The sequence below is a fragment of the Ornithodoros turicata genome, chromosome 3 (assembly GCF_037126465.1).
Source record: "Ornithodoros turicata isolate Travis chromosome 3, ASM3712646v1, whole genome shotgun sequence".
NCBI lineage: Eukaryota > Metazoa > Arthropoda > Arachnida > Ixodida > Argasidae > Ornithodoros > Ornithodoros turicata.
This window is the reverse complement of record NC_088203.1, coordinates 86,041,642-86,061,378: the sequence shown is the minus strand read 5'-3', so window position 1 is coordinate 86,061,378 and position 19,737 is coordinate 86,041,642. Positions and strand designations below refer to the sequence as shown.

The 19,737-nt window shown below is 47.9% G+C and overlaps 2 protein-coding genes across 2 annotated transcripts in view; one reads left to right on the top strand and one right to left on the bottom strand.

The window, feature by feature from the left end:
* LOC135388757 (myocyte-specific enhancer factor 2C-like) overlaps positions 1-19,737 on the top strand; it is a 155,055-nt gene that overhangs the window by 14,024 nt on the left and 121,294 nt on the right. The gene's annotated exons all lie outside the window — the stretch shown is intronic.
* On the bottom strand, positions 1,632-2,777 carry LOC135389728 (uncharacterized). Its single transcript, XM_064619760.1, has one exon. The coding sequence runs from the start codon at positions 2,775-2,777 to the stop codon at positions 1,632-1,634; it is 1,146 nt and encodes a 381-aa protein (XP_064475830.1).

Sequence of the window (19,737 nt, the reverse complement as noted above, 5' to 3'; positions counted from 1 at the left end):
TGGCAACCACAATTTAGCTGTATCCGCTATAGCTTGTGATAAGGAGCGAAACGCCTCCTCCTGCCGAGGCCCCCAAGCCCACTGGGAATTCTTCCGCAGTAGCTCGTACAGTGGTTTTGCTAAGGACGCGCAATGCGGGATGAACTGGCGATAGAAGCCAACCATTCCTAGGAACCTCTGAAGGCTCTTGACGTCATGCGGACGAGGATACTCGAGTATGGCCCTCAATTTATCCTCATTCGGACTTAGCGTACCAAGATCAACTACAAAACCAAGGAGATCCACCTTGGGGGATGCAAGCTGAACTTTGCCGGGATTAATGGTCAACCCCGCGTCCCTCATCCGACTTAGCACATTGCCCAAGTGAACGAGATGCTCATCGAACGACTTAGAAAATACCACTACGTCGTCCATGTAAGCCATGGCATAATTGAACTTCGCGTCATCTAGCACGACGTCCATTAGCCTCTGGAAACTAGCGGGCGAGTTGGACAATCCAAAAGGTAGTCTCGTAAATTCAAACAAGCCTCTGTGACACGTGAATGCCGTCTTTTGGATATCCTCCTCCCCTACAGGAATCTGCAGAAATCCCCTGCTACAGTCCAAAATCGTGAACACGCTGGCATTCCCCAACGCGTACATGATCGACTCGATGGACGGAAAAGGATAAGCATCTCTGACCGTCACGGCGTTTAACTGGCGATAATCCACACACAGCCTTGCCGTCCCATCTTTTTTAGGTGCCAGCACCACCGGGAAAGCCCAGGGGCTCTGCGACCGCCTAACCGCGCCTGTCGCAGTCATCTCATCCAGCGCCGCGTCAAGGAGATCCCTCTTACGCGCGCTGAGGGGCCTGGGGTTACACCGCCAGGGCCTCGCAGTACCAGTATCAATCCGATGTTCTAGAACATCGGTTGTTCCTGGGTGCTCCGTAAACATTTCGGAAAAGGGTAGTAAAGCGTCCAAAAGCCTGGCGCGCTCAACTCCTCTGCCCCCGAAAGACGCTACCACCCGCTCGATATCCTGTGGTATTCTCCCCACAGTTTGCACAAGCTTAGTTTCTGACGAGTGGGTATCCACACGACTGGTTAAACGGCCAGTCGGTGAAGGAGAGGCGAAAGGAATCAGTGGGCTTAGCGGTCCCCCACACCGATATCCGTTTGCCTTTAAATCGAGAATCAATCCCTCTCGGACAATGAAATCTCGTCCCAAAATAACTGGGATTGACAGCCCTGACAGGTAAATGAACCGTTGTCTGCACCGTCCCCCGTTAAAGCGCATTGTAAGTCTCACTGCGCCTGTAGCACTGGACATTCCCGATGCTAACCGCAATGGGATATCAACCTTCCTGACGCGGACATTTCGTTCACGACAGTGCGCGTACACGGCGTCTCCGATTAGCGAGAGCGTGGCACCGGTATCCACCAGGCCAATGTACTCTTTCCCAGCTATTGTTACGCCTATGTACGGACCGAACACAGGAGCAGACTCCTGAACTCTACAAGCTATTGGGGCGAAAACTGATCCATCCTCGGCAAAAGACTGCGGCGAGGTATGAAACACACGCCCCGAGCTCTCTCTGACTGCCGACGACGGATTAGGGCTAACCCCAACTGCCGCCGCCGGCGTTACTAGTTTCCCTGCGCCGAGCGGAAATTTCCCCGACGCACAGGACAGTCACGCTTGTAATGCCCTGGTTGATTACAGCCATAGCATCTGGGCTGCGCCCGCCCGCGGTCCGCCTGTGGCATTCTGCTACTGGGGTCCCTCTCTACCTGGTTCTGCCTATCCTGAACCCTCCGAGCAGTGGATGTTCCACTCCTCGGACCGTCGCGTGAGTTTTCGCCAAACCCCGCGCGGCGCCTCTGTTCAAAGGAGAAAGGATCCAGGGAGCGCGGCGGGACGATGACGTCCGACCGGCTTCCCGCGTCCGCAACCAAGGACGTCGCTTCCCTTCCCCGTGGAACGGAGTCCTTCACACCCGCCCAAGCGCAACCCGGCTCAACTGATAGTTCCGGGCGCGGTGGAGGTTGGTACCGCAATTCAGACAATAAATCAGCCTGAATCACACGAGCCTCTCGTGCAAGCGCATCAAGATTCTCGAAATTTCGCCCCCGTAGATACGGACGGAAGCTGGGATGGCTCTGCCGTATAACACGCGAAACCTTATCCTGATCTGTGGCCGTCGGGTCGGCCCTATCGTAGAGCTCTTGAATTGCGCGCACAAATTCAATGAGACTCTCGTCGGCGTGCTGTGTGCGAAAAGCTAACTCTTCGCGCACACGCATTGCGTAGTCGGGTGGCAAAAATTCCTCCCTAAAACGCTGCCGGAAGTCCGCCATCGAGGTGAAAGGCTTCTGCAGCCTTCGCCATCGAGCGGCGTCCCCCACTAGAGCTACTGGCAAGACCTGCCCTAGCACTACCTCGTCGGACGCTCTAGATGCAACCTGATAGGTCTCCATCTCCAATAGGAAGTCGGCTACCGACTTTCTATCAGAGTACCCCGAGTACGTCGGAATTGTCATACTCGGGTGGAGCCGTGGGGGAAAAGTAGAATGCGGGCTAGTCTGCGCCGCATTCAACTGCTGGGTCAATGAAGCGACAATATTTGTCACTTGCAGCAATAAGCTAGCGGTATCAACCGCTTGTGGAGTGGGGAGAGGTGGAAGCACACCTGCCCCCGTGTTGGTTCCGGCATCGCCGTTGCCGCCACGTGCTCCTGCCTCGCCGGGGTTAATAGTGTCCCCGTTTGTTGCTGACCCGGACTGATTTTCCATGGATCGCGTATGCACTACCATGCCACGAGGCGCCTAACACCCGTGTTCCCCCAAAATCCTAACAGGGCCCCAAAATGTAGAGCGCTCAGAACCACTCTCAATTGACGACAAAGGAACGTAGGCCTACGTTGGGCGCCAGATGTGGGATTTGCTCCTGCAAGTAGCCTTCCCCACCGGGTTGTGGTCTAAATAACCGGTACGTTCCCTATCGCCAATCAAGAATGACTCCGACACCAGACTGGAATGCAACTTACATCATTTATTGGTCTCGGACAGGTCTTCCTCCTGCGCTGCTCCGGTCCCGAATGTCCACTTTTCCCCGTCGCTCCCTCCCGTCTCACCTCCCACTGACCTCAATCCGCGCGACAGAACGGCACGTGCGGCGATCTTGGTCAGTGGAAGAAAACCTGCCCGGAGGGCAGCTGAGGAGGTTGGGGGGCCTCAGACAAAGGGCCGCCCCCTCCTCGCGACCGCGTCACCACACCGCATACAATAAAGTCGAACAGAAAACGATTATTCGCATTATAGCTGCTGCAACGTAGCAGGAAGTCCCCCATCGCAACAAATAATTTTCTTGTAGGGTGTTTGGAAAAGCGCAAATACAACGCTGCATCTGCCGTTCTCATGACTGGCCCGAGCGGAAGCTTCTATACGGGGTTCCGATCGCGGCGCCGTCACGCGGCTCCCGTTGTCCCTAGGCCAACTTTTTGATGGAGCTGCATGACCAGAAAGCTATCAAGAGACCGTGGTGTTACTGTCAACTGAACTTTATAGTGGACACATAATAGTTTTTAAACATAGCAGGTGATTTAATAACCGTTTACTATCTAGCAAGGCCACTTCGCCTCACTCCTGTATAAAATGCTCCAGACGAACTCTCCCAATTGTGCAACTTGTCGTGTGGAAGCCGACATCGAGCACTGGCTCCTATCCTGTAACCGGTACCTCTCACAAAGACTCGTCCTCCAACGCCGCTTGCGACACCTTGGCTACCCTAACGTCTCTTTGGCCACCCTGCTCGGCCCGGTCCTGCACAACCACGGGGCAGTCACGACAGCCCTCTTGAGCTTTCTCCGTGCCACCGGCCTCTCGACCAGCCTCTAAGGCCCTTTTGGGTATCTGTCTGTGTGTATGTGTGTGTTTCTTTTCTCTCTCTCTCTCTCTCTCTCTCTTTCGTTTTCTTCCTTTCTTTTAGTTTTCTTTCCTTTTTCCGTTTTCTTTTTATGAAAGGAATAGCAAGTCGATCTCTGCCTGACTAACCTTTCCTCGTTTTTTTCAGTAAACATATCCCCCCCCCCCCCACACACACTTCGCTGTCAGATAATAAGACTGGTGGGAAGTCAATACCTGCTTTTAAGGTAAAGAGTTGACCGCCGCATTCTCGTTCCGTCTTCAGGGATCCCTAGAGCCAAGTTCGCTTCGAGGAGCCCTCTCTTACCGTTTCTTCTGTTTTGTGTGTGTGTGTGTTAGCGCCGCGAAGCAACTGTGACTATGAGCGGCGTACAGATGGAGGGCACACAGCAGGAAGGAGTGTGGGACAGGGGGATTAGTATGCGTCCTGGGCCGACTTCAGGGGGAACTGTGCCGACGTTCGTCTCGAAATGTCTTCGGAAAACCCAGAGAAAACCTCAGACAGCACAGCCGGTGGTAGGATAGGAACCCACCACCTCCCAGTCTTCAGCACGACCTTGGCTACCACGAACGAGTGGGACGCCCTACCCCGCTCGGCCATGCCGCCGGTCTTATCGCTTCATTTTGTCATCCATTCTGTCACCACAGTAGTCTCTGAAGGCCACTAAGGACAAACAAGGGCTACTGGACGGTAGTTCAGCGCTGCCCTTGAGTCGAGGGAACAGAAAGGGAAGGTGCTGCAACATGGAGTGTGCTTCGAGGATCGCAGAGAGGACAGCTCGAAGTGGCATGCTGTGCTCTTCGTTCTATGATTCACCTGGGGCAGAGCAAGCAAGAATACGGCGGAAAGGGGAAAGCCCCTTGAAGGAACAACAACAACAACTTTATTTCGCCTTTGGAGGTTCATCGCCACAGGCGATACTCTACCCCATTGCTGGTGGGAATGTGGGGAATAAAATAACGAGCCCCTTCACAATAACGATCGAAGTCCGATGGTGTCCAGAAATGTTAGAAGAGCTTTGAGCGCAGAGCGTTGCTGGGCTGGATTAGGCCAGGGACCAAGCAATTTCGATAGGGAGAAGGGGCGAGAGTCCAGCTGACGAAGAGACTTGGAGAGTGTGGTTCGCTGAAGGAGCTCCGCTAAGCTCTAGGGTTTCCTGGGGGCGGAGCGAGAATACGGCGGAAAGAGCCAGCCCCTTAAATGGTGCCGCTAAGCTCTAGGGGTCCCTGAGGGTGTACCTGGAGTACACTGCGGCAGGTGGAAGAGAGAAATGGCGGAGGGCAGTCAAACGAGACAGACGAGACCACACTTTGACAAACGGGGACTCTGCATTTCTGGGACACCGCGAAGGAAATTTGGAAGTGGGACGTGAAATGTTACAGCAGAACCCTTAAATGGAGGGCTTCCTTCGTCCAAACCATGAGGTTCACTCCACTTGCTCAGCCGATATTGGAATTGCAAACAGCGTCACCTTGGTCCGCGTTGCACGCGATGAATGAAGTTCAATTCAACAATTCATGCAAAAGTGTCGGGTTCCTTTGACTTTTACAGCGACAGCTGTTAGTGCCTCGTCTCCCGAGATCGCGTCGTCAGCGTCGTCCGCAGAAGAAACAACGCACACAGTATTGGTGATGGCGAGGACAATGTTGACATGGCGCTTGTGTTACTGACGACGACGATGAGGACAAAAAAACAAACAACAACTTTATTTCATGGTGATGACTGGAGAGTTTTATCGCCAGGGACGATACTCTACCCCATCGCTGGCGGTAATGTGCACTCTTGAAAATGAGAGGGGGGGGGGGAGGTCGAAGTAGCTTGCCGTTGTTGGCCGCACTCAAGTGGGCATCGTCACGACTATAGCAAAAAAAAAAAAAAAAAAAAAAGAGGGGGAGAAGAGAGTTGACGATTTTTCAAAGTTATAGGCATAGGCAGGATGAACGTTACGGATGGGACGGATGTGCACTGCAGATGGGAGGTGCACTAGAGTGGCCTTTCCGCGATTCTTAACAATGAACTTTACCACATAGCACGCTCCTAACCAACCATCATCCCTCCTGACCTCGTTCTTTCCCCTGATTTGTTGAAAATGGTTGAAAACGGGGGCGTACGCTTTTTTGTAGCATTATACAGTTCATAATTGCCACAAAAATAACGTACGCCCCCCGTTTTCATCAAGTCACAAGGGAGATAATATTGTCATTCGGGATGATGGTTTGCTAGGAGCGTGCTATGCGGTGAAGCTCTGTTTTTAGACTGGGAGGTACCCAGGTTCGAATCCCGGTGCCGGCTGTGCTGTCTGGGGTTTTTCCTCAGAAGTTTTCAGACATATGTCAGCACAGTTCCCTTAGAAGTCGGCCCAGGACGCACATTCCGCCAGGGCGTCAGTCGTGACGTTGCCCACCTCTGTGAGGCTGACAACGGCCTTTCACCATCCTTTTCACCATCCTTTCACCATTCACCACCACCATCTGTTTTTAGAGTATGGGACAATGTTAGCATGGCGCTTGAAAAAAAAACAAAACACTATTAATGATTCAGACACCATGGAGATACCGGTTCCTGATGACGCACAAACTTTGTGGCCAGCACGAAAACGCGAACCGAAGCGCAGAGCTCGCGAAGACCCAGCCCGTCGTGCAGCGGGGGTCGCAAACAAGAGTGTGCGACCTCGAGATCCCAACAGACGTGCCACCGAATCTGAGGCGAAACAACGTAGACGCGAAGACCCTGCAGTGTGCCGCCGAAGCAGAGGCAAGGTGAATTCAGTGGCAACACCCTGCAGTACGTGCAGCCGAAGTTGAGGCAAAGAGGCGTGAGAGGCAAGCGAAAGCCGAAGGACCCACGAATGGCTTCACTTGGAAATTTAAGGAGAACCCATTTTGGGTACAGTCATGGGCGGATCTAGGATTTTCCCGAGGGGCGGGGGGGGGGGGGGTCCGCTATGGACAAGTGCCACGTGCGTACTGGGATTAGTCCACTGAACTTTACGTTCAAGTCTGGAATTGAGGGGGGTCCGGACCCCTGGACCCCCCCCCCCCTAGATCCGCGCCTGGGTACAGTTGCCCGATGTACGATCGCTTATGGTTCAAGAATCATCTCGCAGCGCTGCCGCTGCCTTGCCATGTACTGCTTCGACTAGAATAGACCTCTACCCGAGAAACGTCGTCATGACGTTGGTAGACAGACTGAATCCGAAACAAATCGGAAGGATAGGGCTGGGATCCACGAATTGGCACTTGTTCGCTGTCTCCTATTGAAAGAAAAGTGGGACCGAAGGTCGCGTCCCTTTCAGGGACCATCGTAATCCCCTCAAGGCTTTCGGGCGCGACTTGGAGCTTGGAGCGTGATTCAACTCTACCAAATTGGTGGCACTGTCGAACACTATGATGTCAATTTTTTACAAACAGGGAGAGGTCTATTGAACGATTAAAATGACGGCTCAATGCCGACGGGGCTGTCGCTGAAATTCCAGTTACGCAACCGTAATCGTCCTGTGATTTTCGAGCGACTTTTAGTCACTTTTTTATCGTAAGGAGTACAAGGCTGCTCCTCCTTTACAAGAAAGGAAGTCCCTCCATGTTCTGCGGACTTAAGGCAGAGTTAATGTGAGCCCGTCTTCCTTTTTGCTCCGGTGTTATGGTGTGGAATAGCTGTATTGATCGCGAGCCTAAGTTCGAGTGCTCGAGTGCTCCATTTGGAAGTATAGGGATTTATGTTTCAAGCGTCCGAGTTGTGGCTCATCCTGGTTTACATGCGCGCAGGAGGATTACATATGTGACCCGTCGTGTAATGCAGGATCATGGAAGTGGGCAATGGTTCTTCCGTCCACGAGACTAACCTGGTCGCCAGTCGATCGATTGTTTCGTCTGCCGATGCCCGCGCCAATGGTTGATAAAAGATGTATACACCAGGAGTCACATTGTTGGTGAAAAATTGATTTGGATACGGTGTTATTTTTCGTGAGGGTTGCCTTTTAACGTAGGATGCGTTATTGATGGCTCGTCTCGCCACGTTTCAACGTGTGTGCGTAACGTTTGCATTCGAACCCCTTATAAGCTTTCCTTTCTAGTCCGCTGTTTTACGTATGCGCTTACGATCAGAGAGGACCACGGCTGCCTTACATATAACCGCCACTGACATCCTTTGTTTGTTGTGAACGCCACGTCGAATCTATGGCGTTCCTAAGGAGAGAACCGTTGGAATTATCTCAGAGGATGTTTCTCTTTTCTTTCTTTTTTTTTCTGTGTTAATATTAAAATTTCGCTCTTCTAGCTGACGCTCCGCGAGAGGTTCTTGAAATTATTATCGATAACATGCCGTCGGGTTCTCCTTATTGACAGATGCTACCGTCTAAAGGCTCAAATCGTCTCTATCGTATAGCGTTTTCCCGTTGTTTCCTGTCGGTTCCGCCATGGCTACACCGTTGCTGCGCTCTTAAAAATTAAGTTCACCACATAGCAGGCTCCTATAATGCCAACCATGATTCCGAGTGACGTCGTTCTTTCTCCTGATTTGCTGAAAACTGGGGGCGTACGCCATTTTTTGGCTGTCACCTCTGTGAGGCCGACAACAGTGAGCTCTTCCACCACCACCACCACCGCCTTTGGCTATAATCGTGACGATGCCCATTTCCGTGTGGCCAATAACGGCGAGCCGATTAATACATTGCCCCCTCCCCCCGCTTATTTGCGGCATTATGTAGTTCATGATTGCCACAACAACAACAACAAATAAGTTAATGACAATGAAAGGGGAAATTCGCCACTTGAGGTGCGGCCCACTACCCCAAGGCACAATGGGGCAGGATGTGATGTGTCCTGATGATGAGGTGATGAACGATGCTAAACAGGGATAGTCAGTGGAGTCAGTATGACATCAGAACGGTAGGCAAAACCACAGCACACAAAAATACTACACACACAGCACACAGGTACGCAGGCAGATCATAGGGTAGACAGGAGACCAGTGTCCCGCAGAAAAATCTTGAAATACTCAAGAACTTGACGATGGTCAGTCTGGTTAGACCCAGGGCCGAGAATGGTTGCCAATGTGAGTGGTGCGGACGTGATCGACTGCAGGCGACACTGTAATGATTGCCACAGAAGTGGCGTACGCGCCCAGTTTTCGTCATATCAAGGGAGAGCACGTTACCATTGGGGATGATGGTTCGCTAGGAGTGTGCTACGCGGTGAAGCTCTGCTTTTAGAGCAGGGCTTCACCGCAGAGAGACCAGCTCGCGGAGGCTCAGTGGTTAGCTTGCTGGCCGTGTCACGTCGAGACTGGGAGGTACCCGGGTTGGAATCCCGGTGCCGGCTGTGCTGTCTGGGGTGTTTCCTGGTTTCCTCAGACGCTTTCAGGCATATGTCGGCAGATCCCTTAGAAGTCGGCCCAGGGCGCACATTCCCCCAGGGCGTCAGTCGTGACCAGACCTGTAAAAATTACTTTTCCAAAGTAATGGAATTACGATTACAATTACATGTTCACAACAGAAATTAAATTACAGTTACTCATTTTCTATTGTAATTCAATTACGATTACAATTACTGAAAAAAGTAATGGCATTACACTAAATTACATTCACAAAGTTGACAGCAACGTGCAAACGACCTGCAAACTGCAAGATTTGATGTACACATTTATTGCACATGTTATGAAAGATGGTAGTAGTTGTGCTTGTGGTAGAAAACCAAGCTAGAGAAGTCTTACACAAGGACAAGTCTCTTGCCATGTTAAAGTAACACTGAACATCACAGTCAAAAGGCTTTCTTTCTTCAGGTATGTGAACAAAGCGCAGATCATGAGTGCAGCTTGTAACGTCGATTGGCTTTCAAGGGTAAGGTATTCTCAAAGTTCTTGTCTGTAAGGCTGCCACGTCTCCTTGTCATAACAAGACCACCAACCGAAAACAGACGCTCCACTGGGGGGGGGGGGGGGGGGTATATAAGTTTAATAAAGAGGAGGTGGCGTCCACGCAGGGACGCTCCACTGGTGCACTGCTGGACAGCCCAACGTTGTACTTCATGAACACCTCGAGCACACAAGGAAGTTCTTTCAGGCACTCTAACAAGTCTGAAGGGCGGGTGGATACCCACAATTCGTACCTTCCCTTGTCCCATGGCACAAGAGTTTTTCTCCTTCCACATTCAAATGTAAAAAAAATCTGTACAGAAAAATGTACCGATCTGAGTCGAGTCTTTTGGTAATCACCGTGACAAAAAAGGTATTAAAAAAAACGGTGTGGAACTGGCCGAAACTTTAAACCTTGGGCCTTCCCAGATAGCGTTCAAAGTAATTCCGAAAGTAATTCTAAATGTGTTACGCGTTACTCGTAAAAGTAATTCAATTGCGCAGTTACAATTACATAAAACCTAATGCAATTCTGGAAGTAATTAATTACTAAGAAAGTAATTAATTACAGTAATTCAATTACTTGTAATTAATTACTTTAGAGGTCTGGTCGTGACGTTGCCCACCTATGCGAGCCCGACAACGGCGAGCCCATGCACCTCCACCATCTGCTTTTAGAGTGTGGAATGACTAAAGTAAAGGCAGACACCTCCTCAAGACGGTTATACATGACGTTTATTTTCTGCTGCATCAGAGTCTAAAAAAGAGTGATAAATTTTGAAAAAATGAAAACAAAAGCGCTTTCAACGAGGCTTGTCTCCCCTTCTGCTAGCTATCTCAGTTTGCAAGAAAGTCCTTCATTGAAGAGGTCATTAAGTGGATAATTAGTCATCTGATACTTACATACTCTCTTCGAGGGGATGTCCGCCTGACCGTAATACGCGAGTGCACAAAGGGCCGGGAATATACGTGTATTTCGGAAAGGTCAGCCTGACCAAAGGTCGGCTCGCTATTCCTAAAACAATATACTTAGTACAAAGATGAAGCAAAAACAAATATAAGGTAACGAGGACGGGGTGAAGTGTAGATGACACGAAAGACTGTGTGGTCAACTGTGGTCAACTCGTACTTAGTCTCATGTTGTTCTCATAACTTGGGTCAGCTAAAAAAAAAAAAGAACGCCCTTTATATATATATAGCATCTATCCTTTATATATCATCTATCCTGACAAGATTAAAAATCAAAATTCGACATTTGTGTTTATTCGCACCATTTTTTTTTTACACTTTGTCAGATGTGGGACTGCTATATGTCTATTGCCTGAATTGCCACAGCATCTTCCTCCACCTCTGTGAGGCCGACAACGACGAGCTCAGCACCACCGCACCACTTCTTCTTTACTTGTGTAATCAAGCATACCCGTTTCCTTCTTCTTCTTCTTTATTTGTGTGTGTGTGTGTTTTCAATTATAGGTAATGGAGGAGAAAGAAATGGCGTCGTACTTCATTGAGGGGGGTGGGGGATATCCCTTCGTGCTTCCTACCATTAATTTTGTTGCTAAGAAACAAGCGGTTGGTGTCTTTTCGGTTGTACTTCCAGACGGATGTGACATGAATCCAGAATTCAGAATATGCCGGTGCATGGGACGAAGATATAACGAGTGGCACGTAATCCGAAGGTCTGCTTGGACAGGCTTTACGTTTCGTACAAAACGACTAAAAAAAAAAAAGAAATGTTCCAACATATCCCTTGTTGAAAGACACCGTAAAGGCTATGTTGTCGGCATGGTTTAACAGCTTGCTGCTTGTAAACCCAGCAGAACAAGGTATGCGTGTGACAGGAAGCGCTAAAGCTTTTTAATTTGCACATAAAATTGAGGTAAAACTGCTCGGGGCTCTGGTGCAACGGTGATGTATGTTCCCGACTGTCTTGCTGCTCATGATGACTACGTAGCCGACTTCCTTTGTTTTAGACCCAGTGTTATGCGCATGCCGTGGTTTTGCCGCCGCACTGAACGAGCAATGCACAGTTGGTGGCGGCTTAGACACAGTATTGCTCGTAGTTTCCAATTTTAATTTTGAAAAAAAAAAATAACGGAGCGCAGTTGTCGAAACGAACGAAACGCAAGTTGTCACGTAAGAGTACTAGTACTCTTCCGTGACAATTTTCGTCACAATTAGATAGTCTGAGCCCTCGGCTAACAGCTCAGGCTATCGAATAGATAGATTTTGTGATAGTTGATAAGATAAGTAAATTATAAAATGATATGGAGAAATTGAACTCGTCACCCGACCAATTCTGCAACAAAAAGATGCAAATAAAATAACAGAAAAAAATCTTCTGAGATTGCTACTGCATGAGAGCACCTTTAATGACGCCTTCAAGTGGCCTCCTGCTCAATGGTAAGGTAAAATTACACCAGTAAACGTCATGAAACGACAGCAAAAACATCGAAACGACTTTCGGGTCCAGAAGTGCCTGAGTCTGTGCGGTATATAGGCATGAAGGTCCTGTCTGTTTCGCTGTAGTTCATGGTGCTGTCTCCATGTCTTGCGACGCAGTGGAATGTGTCCCTTGATAGGTAAGGCAAAGATGAATGCTCTGAGGTCGAGAATAGCCAAGGCCACGTCGCGGAAAGAGGAAAAGGCGTCTCAGTGATTGACTGGAAGCCCATCCACTATCCACGTCGCACAAGACAGCAGGATTCTGATGAAGCCTATAGCTGCAGTTACCCGCTCAAATTTCACCACTTCTTTGTGTGTGTGTTTGTGTGTAACACAACTAAACTCAGAGCCTCGTAACGTTTTACGCCATCGCTCTGTCGTGTCCGCCCTGCTAAGCCTAACGGCTGCTAAAAGAAAATGGGACTTTCGTTCCCTAAAACGACTTGGAGAGACATCGAAAACCCGTGAATTTGAGCGGCTAAATAGTGATGTCGTGTTTTTAAACACGGCATGTCATCTTAAGAAGAATCGAGCATTCTCCTCGATTTTCCTTGAATTTCGAATTTACGTGAATTTTCGCAACCGAAAATATTGAGGTCCTCCCCTTATGGTCTTATCTATGTCTTACATTGTTACATTATTTTTGTTGTTCTTAATGTAGGGTAACGTTTTTGTCACAAAACAAAAACAGGTACACGCGAATTCGAAAGAGACTTGTTACGCTTTCCGGCTTGTGCTACCTTGCAGCGAGGTAAGACCTATATATAGGGAGTGGTGGTCCGGATATCCAGACCAAATCCCCCTCAATTTCTGTAGTCACCGGGTGCTTCAATTGATCTCAAGCAATGTATGCAGCCTGCTGTCAATTAATTTATTTTTCATCTCAAGGATGCGGAGATAAAAAAAAACGCTGTGAGACATATTGACAAGTTCCCATCCCCACAGCTTACACTTGAAACTGACGCAGACAGTGATGATGATGATGATAATAATAATAATAATAATAATATTAATAAAAATAATACCCAGTCATAACACACATTTTCCATAGAAAACACATTATCAAAATTCCAGAGGTAACTGCAAACCCAGCAAATTGCAGACCAGACGTGTCCTATAGACCGAACCCCCCTCAGAAAAGGAACCACCCCTGCCCCGGAGTACATAGAAAAGGGGAGTACACACTGTGGTAACTATTCAGTCGGCGAAAGCGCACAACGCAAATGCATTCAAACGCTCAAAACGTGCGCCTATATACCGATAGCGTCTCTACGCCCTTAAAATAGAACTCCAGCACATAACACGCTCCTAGCCAACCATAATCCGGGATGACGTCGTTACTGTCCCCTGATTTACGAGAAATTGGGGGCGTGCGCCTTCATGTGACAGTTATGCACAGTTATGTTAAGTTTCACAAAAGCCCCCCCCCCCCCCCCCCCACCACCACCACCACCAACGCTTTTCACAGACCGAGTGTGACAACGTTATCCTCTGTGCAACACAGTGGGCACAAAGTAGTTCGTTGCGCCATACCCTTCACTCTTAAAAATGAACTTCACCGCATAGCACGCACCTAGCCAACCATCGTCTTTAATGATATCGTTATCTGCCCTGATTTGTTGAAAACGGGAGGCGTACGCCTTTTCTGTGACAATTATGAACAGCATAAGTGTCACAAAAAAGGCGTACGCCTCCCGCTTTCAACAAATCAAGGCAGATAATGATATCATCAAAGATGATGGTTGGCTAGGAGCGTGCTATGAGGTGAAGTTCATTTTTAAGAGTATTTCTTGTCGCTTCACGCCCCACACTCCAGAAGCAGATGGTGGTGGTGGTGGTGACGGTGAAAGGGCTCGCCGTCCAAAAGCAGGACTTGACGACGTAGCACGCTCCTGCACTCTGGAAACAGAACTTCACTGCATAGTACACTCTGCGCCAACCATTGCCACGAATGATAGGGTTGTCGCTTCTGATTCGAGGAGAGAGGGAGGCGTATGCCTTTTTGTGTCACTTAGAATATATTCAAATCGACACAAAAAGGCGTACGCCCCTCTCTCTCTTCGAATCAGAAGCAATAACCCTATCATTCGTGGCAGTGGTTGGCGCAGTGCGTGCTATGCGGCGAAGTTCATTTTTTTTTTTAGAGAGTGGCCAACCACCATTCCCAATGATATTGTCCTGTCTCCTGATTTGTTGAAAACAGGAGACATAGTGAGTTTTTAGAGCGAAGGAGGTGAGGCGACAATAAAGGATGTGACGCAACCAACTCCCGCCTTTGACGTAAAATGTACCGAACAGAGAAACGTATTACGTCACTGCTCTAGCATATACGAATCGTCTGCGGTCAAGACGGCACAAAAATGCTGTCCGCGTGGACAGTCAGAAGTGCGCTTATACGGCCATTCCCAAGCATCACAGAATCTTGGCCCAATATCGGCTAGACGTCAGCAAGACTGGTCAAATATTAGTGCTGTATTCTCAAGATTTAGCTAATATTAGCTGTTTCTTTGTGCATAATGGCCCAGTATGCCCAACATTTTACCAAAAAACTGGGCGTATTGGCCCAATATTCCCAAGGCTCTTCCAATATTGGCAATGTATTGGGAATAATGGTCGTTGCTGAATAACTGGAAGAGGGAAAAATAAAAAAATATTTTTTATGGATCTACTGAATGTATCAAACCAAAAGCAGTAAGAAACACAGACTATCAAAACATCTTGATAGTGAGTTAATACTCCAAGCAATACGTCACTTCATGTTCAAAGTGTATGTAATCAAATTAAGGTAAGAAAGAACTCCTATCTGCAGGTATTTAATTACGGGTGTAATAGATTGTGTAATATTGTTCTTCTACGCTTCGTAATTCTGGTCAGGATGTTGTTTATTGCTCAGGTAGACACAACTAATTTACAATTTATTGTTCAATACTTCTCCTTCATAACGTGTGCAGCGTTAATAAAAAAAAAAACGCTCTTTTTTTTTCGGATACGGGCGAGTAGACGTACCGCCATCCAGACACCTCTATCCAATGTTACGTCATTTGAAGAATTGTAGCACCAATCCGACGCCAACGCGGAGGTACACAGAACGTTCTGCTCTACCCTCTTAAAAATGAACTTCACCACATTCGGAGGGAGTCTATTCTGTATCAATTATGTCGTACATAATGATACATAACAGGCTCCACCTCCCGTTATCAACAAATCAGGGGCGAGAACGTTGTCATTCGGGATGATGGTTGGTTAGGAGCGTGCTATATGTGGTGAAGATGGGGACCTATCGGATTCAGCTGTACAAAAGGTGTCACAGCCAACAAGTTAAAATCGCATAGCCCCTTTAAACTTAGACACCTCACAGTTCATCTTGACTCAGAGGCGAGCAGGACTCTCGAATTTGCGGTAGCTCGTACGACAAGCTAGTATCTGTTTTGTCTTAGAAAGGAAATGAGTGAGCTTTTGGCCCATAATCCCATTGATGTGATGTTTCGAGTCTAACATTGAATTTAGCGCGTATATCCGTAGGACGCCAGCTGGACGTCACTGTGTTGTTTTGGGAACGTATTACCAACTAGCACGTGTAACACGATATATATTAATAAATTCACCGAAGCCTGGCAGAACTGCTTCTAACGATGAAAACACCAGGCTGGGATAATTAGGCTGCCAGTATAGGACCAATACAATATATACACCGGCAGGGCACTGGCAAAACAGGCTGGCTAATATCGGTCAATATATGTCAGTTTTTCTTTTTTTTTCTTTTAAAGGAATAGCAAGTCTGCCTACGCCTGACTAACCTTTCCTCCCTTTCTGTTTTGAATAAACATACCCCCCCCCCCCCCCAACAACAACGGTTCCCAATATTAGTCCAACATGGGGCCAGGTTGCAACATTGGTGTGCTGCTTGGGTTGCTTTCCTGGGGCGTAGCTGGGGTCTTTTTACAATGTCTGTCCCCCATGATACCCGTTGGTGAGCACCATGTCTATGAAACAGCAGCATCGTTACTCGGTTCGATCGTCCTGGGCCTTTGTCTTGGACGATATAGCGTGTACTTTTCGATGTCACACGAAACGAAGTCTGCCTGGGCCACGGCCCGGATCCATGTTGGCGTGACAGTCTTGTGTCCCTCCGTTGCCCAGGGTGACTCTCCACTCGACGGAGACCTTCGTTTCCGTTTCTTTCTCCTTTTTCTTTCTCTTCGATACGAGAACTTTAGTAGAGGAAGATATTTCTTCCATTCAGTCTCAACTTACGCGATTATGTCAATTGTCGCAAAAAGGTACACGGCCCGTGATTGGTGTACTCCTAGTTCTGCTTCCGCTATTCCAGAGAGGTGAAGCATTACTTCGTAATGCTTTATATTGCAATGCTTACTTTGTAATACTTCCCCTCTCTGGAATTACATCGTGGTGATGAGTCCTCCTAATGTATTACATTTTGTGGAGCAGAAACGTAATGGCATTACATTTTGTCCGAGTAATGCGTAATGGCATTACCGGCATTACTTAGGTTGAAAGTTCACGCATTATCTAAGCAAAACCAATTCTATTTTGACGATGAGGTGGGGAGGTTTTCCACTCTAGAAGTGGAACGCTACACTCTAATGAAAAAGGGTGTGAAAAGGTGGTAACTTCTATAAGTTACCACCTAAGTCAACATAGCGTCTGATAAAGGGTGTAAAACGGGGTAAAAGCAATTATCATATATCCAAATTGCTACAAGAAGGTGTACGCCACCCCCGCTCACCGAATCAGAAGCGGTAACCCTATCATTCGTAGGTAGATAGCAGGTACAACTTTGCATCCTTTTAGGCACAACATATGCGACAACTATTGCCTCCTAAAAGTGTAACTGCTCCACCTTTTTTTTTTCTCTAAGAGTGTACCCCATAGCTAGGGGGTCTAATATGAGTGATGACGATGATCATCGGAGTGGCGATGGCGATCCTGATCGTGATGGTGGGTATGTCCGAGGGCGCTGTCGGGGTCGCGTTGTCTAATGCCGATAGTGTTGCCAATTGTTCCTGGTACGGGCAACGAAAATCACGAGGCAGGTTTTTTCAGGCCCACCTTTGTCACTGAACAGGAGTAGCAAGCCGAGGCTGACCTCTCCTTTCAACCTTCTAAACAAATAAACAAACAAACATGTCACCAAGAAGGAGGACTGGGCCCAGGTGTTGTCTTTGAGCACAAACTCCTTCTACACTCTAAGAAAAAAAAAGGAATAAAACGGGGAGTAATTGCAGCTTCTACTCCCCTAGTCTGCCCCAATTACTCCCCATTTTAGTCCCCTAACCCGACATTTAGTCTCGACATTTACTCCCCAGGACTGCAAATTGTCATTAAACTTCGCGAATGGTGTCCCGAATGCAACAGTCTACGTAAATATGTGCCCTTGGTCAATTTGAACGACATAAGGCTGTATAACTCAGACAACGTAGCAATTTTCCAGCCACACAAAGTAAGATACAGTTAGAGCATCTTTCTTCGCAAATTGTGCCATATGTATGGCGCAAGATTTCATATGTATCACTCGATATATCACGGTTGACGGTTTGCTTCAAGGTATTTTCATGCATGCACACGAATTATGTACTTGGGAGTCTTACAACAGCGCGTGAAATGCAGTCTCCACTTTGTGACATTCATTTACTCCCGTGCATTTACTCTCGAAAGGGACTATTTTTTTGTGGCAACGCATTTAGTCCCCAAAAGGAGTAAAAGTACTCCTTTTTTTTCTTAGAGTGTACGACGCAGCTAATCTTATCCGTGATTCATCACTTGATTATGCATACTGCTCTCATCCGTCGACGAAATCGTTCATACGTATTGCTTTTGCAGAAGCTCTAATTACGAGCATCAGCAACGAAGTAAAAGTCTTTCTTTTCCACCGATTTCTTTACAATACGCACTGCAAGCACCACGGAGGACTGTGTTTCAGACGTCTGGGTAAATGTAAATGACTAAGTAACGTGAATGTCATTACTTGATGAAAGTAATCGCATTAGTAATGCATTAGTAAGCACGAAAAAGTAATGAGTAATTGTAATGAATTACTTTCCAGAAGTGTAATGGCGATGTATTACAAAATAAAAGTAATTTTCCCACTTCTGGTTCATCCTTCCGTATAGCCCTGCTACAGGGTTAATTATGTGGTTAACATACTAGGAAGAGAAACTCGACACAATATAATTAATTAGATCATAAATAACCTTTTAAGTATGACCAATGGGAAATGTATAACGTAGGTTAGGAGAAGCACAATGCCACTTGTTCCTGCGCGCGAAACCTTCGCGGTGAAACCTTGCATTATGTTCCTATTGAGGACACAGTCGCTTTCGCGGGCACTTGTGGCTTGTATGTACGTCGTCACCAAAAAGAACTTCCCCATTATTCATGAAGCGAGCACGATGCACTACAGCACGGCTGCTTTATTCGCTTTCTGACGTCCTCATTGTCGTCACTCAGCCGATTAATCGAAGACAGCGTCCACCCCTTTGTGCTATTTTTTGCGCATATCTATCGCGAGCCTGTTACATCACTCACATACATTTTTCGTCCATCTCCTATATGTGTCCGTGCCCATTTTTGTTTCCATTTCCCTTCAAACAAACGAATGGCGTAATTATGCGCCGGATACGTCGCTAATCAGCCACACTCGATGAGTCATCGATTAATTGATTCTCCTGGCGCGAGCGCTTTGTGGTACAATCCTAAAGGAGAACTTCACCGCACAACACGCTCCTATATAGCAAACCATTATCCCGAATAACATCGTTCGCTTCCCTGGTTTGGTTTGGACTGTTAGCGGTACACGTGTGAACGCCGGGAACTTCGACGCCAACTTGAACTCCTCGACCATTGACCATTCAGCCTGTCCAAAGTACTTGGCCCATGGAGCTCCCTGCGCATCAGTGCCGGGCTCTTCGCTCCCTGTTTGCTTTCATGCAAGCCACTGGACTCCTCGAAGAGCTCTAAACAGAACTCCGACCTGTCGTCGCTTCAATCTCACCATAATTCATCCTCTCATACTAACGACTGTGAAGTGGGGTAGTGTCCTGTGGCTACCACGGGGAAACATCCCATGTCATCATCACTTCTTCAGTTATTGTTGTTGTTGCTGTCGTCCCTGGTTTGTTAGAAACGGGAGGGGGGGGGGGGGCGTATGCCTTTTTGTGATGCTTGTCATCTCATCTAATCCTGACTACAGTAGTAACGCAAGCCGGGCCTCGTCACCAGTACTATACCGCCACACCTTGTGGCGCTTACGCAGTCATTGAATTGTCATCACAAACAGGCAGGTTGGTTTGCGAAAACAATATCGTTTCCGTAAGAAACTTGACTTTCTGTGCCTGTTTCCGTTCCTGTAGCAGTTTGCTATTTTTGATACCGGTTCCTATTTCTGTTTCTTTTGAGATGATTCCGTCCGTTTTCGACATTGTGGCTTTACGAGGAGGTATGCTCGGCTGTGTAATATATGCTACGTTGCCATTTCCGCGCACACTCTACGCTCCCCTTTCTGAACTGTTAACA

Coding starts and splice junctions, on each gene's coding strand:
- LOC135389728 (XM_064619760.1), bottom strand. CDS start 2,777: ATGGAAAATCAGTCCGGGTCAGCAACAAACGGGGACACTATTAACCCC.